The 12,098-nt window shown below is 43.5% G+C and overlaps 1 protein-coding gene across 1 annotated transcript in view; it reads right to left on the reverse strand.

Moving 5' to 3' along the window:
* Positions 1-12,098, reverse strand: part of ptprn2 (protein tyrosine phosphatase receptor type N2) — a 258,049-nt gene that overhangs the window by 34,099 nt on the left and 211,852 nt on the right. The window contains 1 exon segment of the mRNA XM_080751763.1: positions 10,771-10,998. Within this exon segment, the coding sequence (XP_080607889.1) occupies positions 10,771-10,998 (228 nt within the window).

Genomic DNA, 12,098 nt, shown 5'->3' on the forward strand with positions numbered 1-12,098 from the left:
AGGGGTCTTTAACGTTTTCAGGCCAAGAACCCCTTAGTTGAGAGAGAGATGAAGCGGGGACCCCCACACCTTATCGTAAATCCCATATAGTTTCATCGTTTGATAGCACAATCATCAGTTTATTTTGGATTCATGTCAATTTGTGTTTTCAGATATTTAACCACTTGAACCGTCAATACTTAATAAAGTTGACCTTTCACTCTGTACTTAGTCTGCTCTTTTTCCCCTCTACACCAAAACCATTTGCCTATAATAGCCGATCTACAAGCTCACAACGCCTCGCAGTGGCTAACACAAGATTTGGAGGACCCCCTGTAGTAACTCTGAGGACCCCCTAGGGGTCCCGGATGCCCTGTTGAAGACCCATGTTATAACCAGGTACCAAGCAGGGCTGGACTGGGACATAAATTCGTCCCTGGCATCTTGGCACCGAACATAGAAGATGTAAAAGCTCACAACCCGTCGAGGCTGCCACGCGTTGTGGGCTTGTATCTGACATCACTGACTGACATTAATTACTACTATTGACTGACTATTCTGACTCCTACATTCAACCCATGATCGCACACCCCGGGTAAAGGACTAATATATAAGTAATCTGCGCGGGATTTGAAGCCTACTTCCTGATTCTCCTAAGGCATGCAGTTCCTATTAATGGCCCAGCAAATTACGCTATAGACTGGACACTGGAGGGTATGGATCATATGCCTCTCATCTAGACTGAGTGGCAAATCATAAAGCAGCATGAAGCATTGGAGTTTGGAAGCGCTCGTTGGGAAACTCCTCCTGACTCCTTCTCACTCCTGCTGAATCCTCATGATCCTACTAACTCTGTTTCTTGCCACTCAGTAGGGGTTCCCCCATAACTTTCAGGTATGATGATGTCACACACATAACCTCTATTTTACCTCCTGCAGGGCAGTTGCAGGCTGCAGAATAATTTACTCTCAAGTGAACAAGGTTTTGGCCAGACTTTACACTTGATTTCATTACCTTAGTAATGCAAGTTTACTTCTTTTCTTTTTCATTTTTTTTTATCATCATGATATGAGTTTAGTAAATTATGGTCCCATAAATGTTTAAATTAATGATAAAGTAGAGTATGTTTCTAGGGCTTTCTAGGGGTTTCTAGAACTGATTCTACCGAGTGGACACCCGACCTCGCTGCGGTTGCAGTCGATAGCATGCAGTCGTTTCCACATTCATTTCGGGTCCGGAAGTTCATTTCTCTGAAAAAGGCTTCAAAGCGTTCTGTAGAAGTAGAAACCAATGGGGCTCCATTCATCCATACACTGTATGGGTATAACCCAGAGCCTTCCAGAACCACAAACTCCCCAGAGCCTGCGAAGTTCTGTGACTGTTTTTGTTTACCTTTCCATTATTAAAAAGAGAAAATAGTAACAATATTTAGTGGTAATAAAAATACCATTGGTATGCGGACTACATTTTTTTCTTAGTATTTATCTCTGCCCAGCACCTGGCTTTTCATTTTGGATGTGAATGCTTTATTCAATTGCTTTATGTTTCCTCCTGAAGGGGGAGGAACACCATAAAAACAAACAACAAAAATAGCCTCCATAGTACAATTTTGTTTTACTGGAGTATTTCCAATTTCCATATCTCTACTTCTACTTGGCTACTCCACTACTCAGAGACACATATTATACCTTTACTCCACTACAAGTATATGAAAACTTTGGTTACTAGTTATTTTGTAGATTTTGATCAATAATACAAAATATTATCCACTTCAGCCCATATACACATTTTGGCTGATCTATAAACTCACATTGCGTTGCATTGTGAGCTTGTAGATTTGCTATCTTCCATATTTTGAAATGGGACACATTCTGCATGATGAGTATACTTTCTACTTTTGGTACATTTTGATACCAATCCTTTTGTACTTTTACTTTCTTCATTAAAGTATTAATAGCCAATTGCTTTTCTTAAATGCAACCAGGGCAGGAATTTCAGGGAGGCCATGAAGGCCATGGCCGTCGTTGCCCCCCAGTTTGGCCTTGTGCCCCTCAAAAAATGGCATGACTGGAGGCCACAGTGGCCTTAATGCTGACTGTACCACTTTCTCGAGTCTCTTTCTTGTCATGTAGACAACGGTGTCTTTTGAGATTCTCAGCTATATCTTCATCCATGCCTTACCCCTTGTCACTATAAACTTATTTGCCTTTGTTTTACTATTTTGAAAAACATTTTAAAATACTTCAAATAGCCGATGTACATCGGCACGTCGTGAGCTTGTAGATCAGCTATTTGAAAATAGTTAAAAATGGCAAAGATGTTTAGGGATAATGGGTAAGGCATGGATGAGTTCAAGTACTTTGTTACAATACGTCTATAGGCTACTTTCACTTTTACTTCAATACATTTAAAATGAGAAAATATTATTTTATTCAACAGGATTATTATTGGACTCCTCTTTATTAAAATCAGAATATAATAAATCAAATTATGAAGTGAAGTCAGAGCATGATGTCAGAGCGGCAAACCCATTCTGTTAGAGTGGTTCCCCTGACATCACAGTGACGTCAGAGCATATTTTTTATTTATTTATACCACAATGCCGCGTTGTGTATATACTGGCTGTAATAACTCCAGGACAAAGCCTTCTTTACGCTACAGAAGTTGCGCTATAGTAGTAGCCGGAAGTCTCGCAATACGCTAGAATCTCGCCTAAACTCTCTGGAAACATGGATTACTGCAAGTGGGGGGCTAACAGCACGTCGGTGCGTCTCTTTGAACTATAAATAGACGATTCAAAAGAAAAAACGAACTTTGGAGCGGCCAAAATAAGCGCTTTTGGAAGAGTCGCACAAGCCCCCTTTTAGCTGTGAGGAGGGGTCGGGAGGTATCAGAAGAGGGGCAACAATAACAGAAATCCACCAAACCAAGTAGGAACATGTATGAAAACATGCACATTCAGGGGGGGTCATGTTTTGGTCTGAATGTTTCCTTTAATACCCACTCAAAGACCCCTGGTCTTTGAGAACCACTGGCCACTGTCTGGTGCCAGTACACACAGAAACGCCATTGCAGAGAAGAGAACCATACCAAAATGGTCTTCCAAGCCAAGTTTAAGAGCTGCGTTTCTCAAATGCCCTTTGACATTAACACTCTAATAAAGAGCCTGTTTTTTAAGCAAATTAATAATGACTGGTGGATGATGTCAATATGACATTTCTTCTCTAATTGTCTTTACTGCTTTGAAAAGTTCAAAGCCATAACATAGGAAAAAGACGTTTAAAGCAGTTTTTGATAATGGGTTATAAATTGCTCCATCTACACCTTCCCTCTCAGCTTTCCTACTTAGTGTCTTAATAAAAGTTCAAAGGGATGATGACTAACCACTCTCCCTCTTTAAAAACACAGCATGTGTTCTCCATCATGTCTACTGGACTATACATTTAGTATTTTATTCATCGTAATATTATTGACCACTCCTTTTGTATGTCCGTGGCAAAGACAAGAAAAAGTGTAGGAAAATGTCCATCACATGGGTTGATGACCCATGACCAATGCAGTATGTTTGATTTGTGCAGGGATGAGATTTCTTTCACTGCAGTCTACATTTCCTTAACCCTTAAATCCAATTAATTCTTGCCCCAACATTTGGCCTTTGTGCCCTCAAAAAATTGACAACAACAAAGGCCAATTGGCCTTGCCCCTAACATGACGAAATTCTAGGCCTGAATGCAACAACATTTCAGTTACTTTTTACATCATTGTTTGAACATAGTTTTTGTTCATTATTTTGTTTTGTTTTGTTTACATGGATACAACAGTGTGAATGTTTTAATCTCACAGTCGAGGTATACGCTTGCAAATTTCCAAATTTTAAGCTCACGTACTTCACTCTCTTGCAACATTTGCTACAGTATGCCTGCATTGTGTGTGCATGTGACAGTTAACACTTTGAGCCATAAAGCTCATGGATTGTCTCCGGAGGTAATCCTCGAAAAAAGACATGCATGGCTTTCATATCCTATTTTTTTATACCTAGCGGTTTCTCATATAAATACTTCACGCTAATATTTGTGCCTTTCTTGCGGCCTCCCCCCAGGGGTTGAGTTTTGTAAACACACCTTGTAAAACCCTGACAACTCACACGACTTGTCCCCCATGTCTCTATAGATTAATGGCTTATCCTGTTGGCTTACGGAGCTTATAATAACGTAAAAGCAGAATACATTCAATACATACTGTCTACTGTGTACCTGGATGCTAGAAACTGTGAGTTGAATTGCTCCATCTTTCATGAAGGTATCAAGGGGCCCTTCCTGTCAAAGCAACCATGAACAAAATCACCACAGGCACCAAAGCTGAATGCAGTATCTTACATTCCTTACTGTGTGAAGGACGGAATCTGTGTGTGATAAGAATGTAACAAGCGAATCAGTCTTCACATCAAAATGGGATTTTCAATGTGATGCTGGTGCCACCAGAGATGACGGAGCATTGATACGATTGTACAGCACTGCCTGATTTCCCCTACTGGCAAGATATCACCATTTTCTGTGGGCATTTGGAGACTTTGGTGGTAAGATTGTTCACCCTCCTGGCCAAACAGATTACTACTATCCCAATCACTCAGCTTTCTCCCAGCATGCCTCTGTGCACAGAGAGCCCATTAAAAAAGATCAAGCCATTATCAAGCCGTGCATGGCAGTCCTTTTTTTTCTTCTTCTTCTTTCACAAAATGAAAAAGAAACTGAATGGAGAAGAGGGTGAAAAGAAAATCCTCATTGTCTTACAGGTGCAATCTTATCGAACCTCTCCACAACATTAACAATTGTACAAAGGTGCCCACACACATGCTCACACGTACACTCACACACCTTGTCTGATTCTCTCCCCTCATCATAAGATGTTGTCACCTTCATCTCTGTGTGGATATTTCTCTATTTAATTCGCCATGGATCAGTATGAAGAAAAAGAAACCTATCAGGCCATCATGTTGGGTTTTGGGTAGGGTCCACCATTCTTTCCATAGACCAGTAAAGTAACTAAGTACATTTACTCAAGTACTGTACCTAAGTACATTTTTTAGGTATTTTTTACCCATGGAGTATTTGTAACTTTACTTCTACTCCACTACATCTCAGGGGCAAACATTATACTTTTACTTGACTACAATTATATGAATATGGAGATATGGATATGGATATGGATATATAATCCATATCCAAAGATTTGGAGGACCCCCTGTAGTAACTCTGAGGACCCCCTAGGGGTCCCGGACCCCCTGTTGAGGACCCATGATCTACAGTATCATGGTGATGATATCTTTCTCCGGAGAGAGAGAGAGCAGGGGACAGACCCAGTAAAGCCCCGGCCCTGGGCTCGGCTTTCCCCACGCATGCAGCCCGTCAGACTTTAATCATTGGAGCCATGAAACCATGCTCCGGGCCGCGCCCTCAGGGCAATATCCAGGGGTCCACCTCATAATTCATCCTGCTGCTCAACTGTTCCGCACAGAGCGCTGCCGGAGCTGCACACACGGGGGGTGGGGATGGATCTACACCGAGTCCTGAGTGATAATTTAAGTCTGAGAATGTGGAAAATCGACCAATTTCTTGCAATCTCCGAGTTACAATAACACTCTGGATATTATTGCAGCACGCTGCTTGGCTGCAGGGGGTGCATGGGGCCAAAGGAGAGGCACACATGAGACCTGGAGATGTGCACCAGGTCTTGGGATCAGACCGCCCCTCAAGAGGGATGAAAACAATTAAGTCAAGAAGAAGCTCTCTGTCTCTGTCTCTGTCTCTCTCACTCTCTCCCCATACAGCTGTACCTGTCAACTAACAGAGATGCGACCCACATTTGAACTCCTAACACATTATCCAACCCCAAAGGTAAATGGGGAATAAACGCCCATACATAATCCTGACAAGAATGGGGTCAACATCAATAAATACTGACTGTAAAAAAGAACAATGATAAAAAGAGCGATTACAGTCATTGTTATTTTTCTAAATTCTGCTTTTCAGGAGACTTTTTTATTGTATTGCTGCTCTCTCTGTCTGTGATTCTAACGCTGCACCTCTGTGACCACAATGTGATTAAATATTGAAGATGTTATAACATATATATACATGCAGATAAAATGTGCTCTAAGTGCCACGCTGGGCACAGCTGAGCCCCGACGCTGTGAAATCAATACGGGCCAGGCTGCCCGCGGTCCTGGAGGGACACACACGCACGCACACGCGCACGCACGCACGCACGCACGCACGCACGCACGCACGCACGCACGCACGCACGCACGCACGCACGCACACACGCACACACGCACACACGCACACACGCACACACGCTCACACGCTGCCCGTGGTCCTGAAGGGACACAGGGAGTAGTAGACACACTGGTGGCTTCTCCCGCGTCTCTCTCACACACACACACACACACACACACACACACACACACACACACACACACACACACACACACACACAGTCATGCTCGCATGCACTCACAGTCGCACACACACAAACATATGCACACGCACACGTGCAATCATGCACATAATCAGATCAGGCACACACACACACACACACACACACACACACACACACATACTGTACACACTTAAACTAGCAAGCACGCACGCACGCACGCACGCACGCACACACACACACACACACACACACACACACACACACACACACACACACACACACACACACACACACACACACACACACACACACACACACGAGCGCGTGCGCACACACATGCACACACACGCACTAACACGCGCGCAGGCAGGGCCGGATGTAAGCTCTAGTAGTAGGTGGGGCGAGAGGAAATGCCAGGGGGGCAACCTTTTTAGGGGGTCATAACGCCAGAAATGCATAAAAACCTATGCATTTTGGCACACTTATACCAATGACACACCACACCATGCTGTGTACAGTACAAGTCACAGAACTTAAGAAATAAAATACACAAAAAAGTAAAAAAAAAAAGAAAATCACACCCGTGTGAACTGAGCGGTGGTTTACCCACCTCATAGATCATGTGTACCGATTTTTGTGACATTTGAAGAAAATATGTAGGAAAAGGAGCAAAAAGTGTGTTTTGGAGAAAATTCAAGATGGCGGAAAATCTATCCTGGCGCAAATGGGCGTGGCCTATATGGGGAGATGCGTCTTGACCCAAGGAATCCAGGGAAAAAAGAATTTTAATTTTCCGATCTACGGTTCAAGAGTTACGGGGCAAAACGTAAAGTAGGCCGTTATAGCGCCACCATGAGGCCGAGTGATGTAATTATTTTTCGATTCATTCTTAAAATCATTATGAATCTCCTCTCCGAGGTTTGAAACTGTAGCTCCAATGGTTTACGAGAGAAAAATACTTGAAAGTGATTTCTTGCATTGTCCCATTATAAGTCAATGGGGACAATTAAGCGTCGTTTTTTGCCGATTACGTCGGCATGGTAAGGCGGATCGGAACGAAAGGTAATAGCACACCATTCCCGGCCAAGCCGCACATTTTGATGTATATATTGCGCGAGTGGCGTAAATGGTGCGGCACTAGTTACGCGCCGAAGTTTAGGCTACATACAGACACGGACGGAGACAGACAGACCCACACACACGGCCACGTATAGGAGCGTTGTGACCACCGCTCAAAAAAAACAACAAAAGGTTAAAGAAATGATAAATAATGTGATGACAAAAGACAGACATGTTACTGGTGTGATAGCTATATAAACTGATGTGATTGACAAAGATGAATGCAAATGATACTATAAACTGATAGATATAGATTGATACACTGATATGAGACTAGATGGATGATAGATATGATACTGGATAGATTGAGACACTGAGATGACACTAGATGGATGATAGATATGATACTGGATGGATAGATTGATACACTGATATGACACTAGATAGACAGACAGACAGACATGACACTAGACAGACAATGACATTATATTTCCTCCAAATTTGCGACAAGGAAAACAAAAGCACGCATCTAGCTTCACTGAATATTCCAGCCATGGTCTTCCTCCACGGTACCAGCCCGGGCTGAATGCGCGTGCTGTCTTGCCAAAATGACGTTTTGGAAACACAAGATTAGCGGGCTGTGATGGTGCTGTTGTGCTTAAGCCAGTGCTGTTAGCAGCGGCCACTGCTGCGTCGTGTACGGCGAAGCTTTCAGCTTGTGTTGCCGTGCTTGTGGAACTCAATTGGGGGTTAGGGTTTGGATCGGGTCGAGGAGCAGCAGCTCTACCTCCTGCTCCCTGTGTGCTGTTGTCGGCGGCCGCTGCTGCGTTGCGAACGGCGACGCTTTCAGCTTGTTGCCGTGCTTGTGGAACTCAATTGGGGGTTAGGGTTTGGGTCGGGTCGAGGAGCAGCTGTACCCCGAGTCGACGACGGCTCGGAGCCTGCCTCTGGACTGACTGGAGCCGTAGCAGCAGTGCTACTCGCGTCGCGAGGTTTAGAAACCAGAAATCGACGCATATTGACCGAAAGAGCCAGAGAAAGAGAACAGAAGTTAAAGTGAAACAAGCTGCAAGCACAACTAAAAAACAAACTGTTCCTTCTCTCGATTAGTTCCTTAATGCGCTGGATAAAACTGAAGTTAGTTGGCAACCAGAAGTGGTGCGTGTACTTGTCTGTCGAGACGAGACTGACTGCTGTTCCCTCCTACGCATTCAACGCATATCGGGGGCGGAGCTGCTGGCCTGGCTGGAACATTATTATTTGTTTTACTTCTTTTGAGGTGCAGAGAGGGAGAGAGATGGCATTGGCGATCGGAGTTTTTAAAATGTATATATAATGAAATGGTGTTGGTTTTGGTGGTGCGACAGCTGTAGCATAATATTAAAAAAAAAAAAAAAAAAACGAAATATATATATTTTTATTTTTTCATGCCATCTTGTTTGGTGGGGCAGACAGGGCATTTAGGGGGGCAATGCCCCCCCTTGCCTATGGGGAGATCCGGCCCTGCGCGCAGGTGTGATCCTATGAAAACACCAGCCTCTTCAAGATCTGTGTGCACAATATTCAGCGGCACACTGCTGGCTGAGTGCTGCTCAATGCTGACTGGCTGGCTCACAGCGAAAAGGTGTGTGTGTGTGTGTGTGTGTGTGTGTGTGTGTGTGTGTGTGTGTGTGTGTGTGTGTGTGTGTGTGTGTGTGTGTGTGTGTGTGTGTGTGTGTTTGTGTGTGTGTGTGTGCGTGCGTGCGTGCGTGCGTGCGTGCGTGCGTGTGTGCGTGCGTGCGTGTGTGCGTGTGTGTGGTGGGGTAGAGAGAGAGAGAGACAGTGGTGTAAAGTAACTAAGTACATTTACTTAAGTACTGTACTTAAGTACGCTTTTGATTTATTTGTACCTTAATTGAGTATTTCCAAATTCCAATACTTTTACTTCTACTCCATTACATCTTTGATCCAAAGATTGTACTAATAATACTCCACTACATTTATTTGAAAACTTTAGTTACTATAGTTACTTTGTAGATTTTGATCATTATTACAAAACATAAATACATTAACCACTTCAACCCTATATACATTTTGGCCATTTGAAAATAGCTGATGCGACACATTATGAGCTTGTAGATCTGCTAAAAGATTTGTATACATTTTCGAAGACTTGTGAAACGGGACATTCTGCATGATGATTACTTTCTACTTTTGGTACTTTAAGCACATTTTAAGAAGAAACACGTTTGTATTTCACTCAAGCACATTTTGAATTACGGACTTTTTTCACCTCCAGGTAGAGAGAGAGAGAGAGAGAGAGAGAGAGAGAGAGAGAGAGAGAGAGAGAGGGAGAGAGGGGTGTGGTGACTAATCTGCTCCGACCCCAATCTGGGAACAAAGAAAAGGGAAAAACAGCGCCCTCTCTGTTTTGTTCCACTTCAACTGTTCTTGAGAGATGAGCTCTCACCCAGGGACGTGCAGAGAATGTTAGAGAGGCAGTGGCTGAACTTTCTAAAAGGGCCTTTTGGTGAAAATATCAAAAGCAGACCTCCAAGCTCACAACGTGTTGCAGCGCGACACTTGTGAGCTTGTGAGTCGTCGGCTATTCTCGGTACTTGATACCACACTGAACTATAAGCATAATCAAGTCAATACCGGAGATGTGGTGTAACAGCATGGATTTCTACACAGAGAGGGCAATTCTTTCAACATTCATGCCGCATTCATGTTCAGGAGAGTTTGGACGAGGCAATTCTCTCTTGAATGCTGCCTTCAGGTATGGCATGGAAAGAGGGCTTTTGCATTTCTTTCACCACAGTGAAAACTGCATTCATGGTCTGGAGAGGGCAATTTTTTACAGATGGATAAAAGGGCAGGGGCTCAAGCCCCCTTTGATGTCTATGTCAGGGGTTTTCAAAGTGAGTGACGGTCAGTTCTAACCAAAATGGCTGTTATCTCAACGTTTTCCTCGCAACATAATCACTGAAATATCGTCACTGTCGGGCAGAAACCTCGTATCTCCAAGTTTCAAATGTGTACGTCTTTTAGTAAAGCAAAGCCCTGCTTCATCATACAAGACTGACGTACAAAATGCGAGGCGTTGTGTGCTTGTAGATCTACTGTTTTCACTAGTTTAGTGCATTTTATCGATGATAAATACAAAACAAACGGTTTTGGACATAAGGACATACAACGACGATATGCTATAAATATAAGCTGGGAGTGAAAATTATAATGTAGGGGTGCCTCGGATTAAAATAAATATTTATGGGGTGCCCTGAATCAAAAACGTTTGCACGTGCCTGCTCTCACCTGATAGGTTGCGGTAGCATCGGCGCTGGTGTGGGTGCCCAGGCTGCCCAGGCTGGCCAGCTTGTCGCTGGCATGGAGGTGGGTGGAGCGCTGGCGCCAGCAGAAGAACGCGGTGGAGGCGGACAGCACCACCAGCACCAGGAGCATGCAGAGGATGGAGAGCAGCAGGAACTGGCCCGACTCCACCCTGGTCACCTTCACCACAGGCAGCTGGGTCAGGCTGCCCCTCTGGAACACACACACACACACACACACACATTGACCCATTAGGTTTTCTATGTCTCTTTTTCATGTCAAGGACCCCCAAAATGATATGTATTTGACCGCGGACCCCCATCTGAAAAAATATTTGGTTCCAGGGAGGGGGCCCCCAGGAAGCAAAGATTTTAGTTAAATATGTTCACTTTTAAAAATCTAATTATATATTTGTGCACACATTTTCAAGATCTTTCAAAAATAGTAGATCTACAAGCTCATAGCGCGACACTCAGTGCCGCACTATGAGCTTGTACATCTGCTCTTACACAGATCCATTCCAGGTCTTTGTTGACTAAAACTATGACGGAAAATGTTGGTCGACTACCTTTTTACACTGGTGAAAACTAATTAAAAACTAAATGAAAACGAAGCTACGGTATGATGACTAAAACTAAGAGTGAATATTGACAATTTTTTTACAACAAATAAAAACTAGACTAAAATGTTAGGGAGGGACTAGTGGAGAAGAGACCCAGTAGAACTATTAAGACATTTTAAGTTTGGTTGCGCTCGGGCGTTGCGCTCTGAAAATAGCAGATCTACAAGCTTTCAGCATTTGTAAAATCAGGCATCAAGGACCGCCAAAACACATTTGTGTCGACTTATTGTAGATTTAGTAAACTAAAATGTTGTTGACTAAAACTAGACTAAAACTAAAACATTTCTGATGACTAAAATATGACTAAAATGTTATTCAAAAGACTATGACTAAACTAAATCTGTGTGTGCGCGCACACAGACATACTGTACACGCACACACGCACACACATTTTGAAGAATCTACTATACTTGTGGGGAAATCTGGCCCTCACATAATACAGGAACACTCACGCACACGTGCACACCACACGTGCACACCACACACACAGAAAACCAAACTACAGCAACGTTTCCCCGCAGAACGAGGCCCTATTTGAAACACATGCTGCGTCATATCATACAGTAATACCACTCACGGTCTCAGGCGTTATCGCTGCCTTCGCCTCACTGAGAAGCACAGGATCTGTCTCCCTCTTCCTTATTTCCTCTAAATTAAATGCTGCACATTTGTGTCGACAACGGTCATTTCT

The sequence above is a fragment of the Nannobrachium achirus genome (assembly GCF_963921795.1).
Source record: "Nannobrachium achirus genome assembly, chromosome: 21".
Taxonomy (NCBI): domain Eukaryota; kingdom Metazoa; phylum Chordata; class Actinopteri; order Myctophiformes; family Myctophidae; genus Nannobrachium; species Nannobrachium achirus.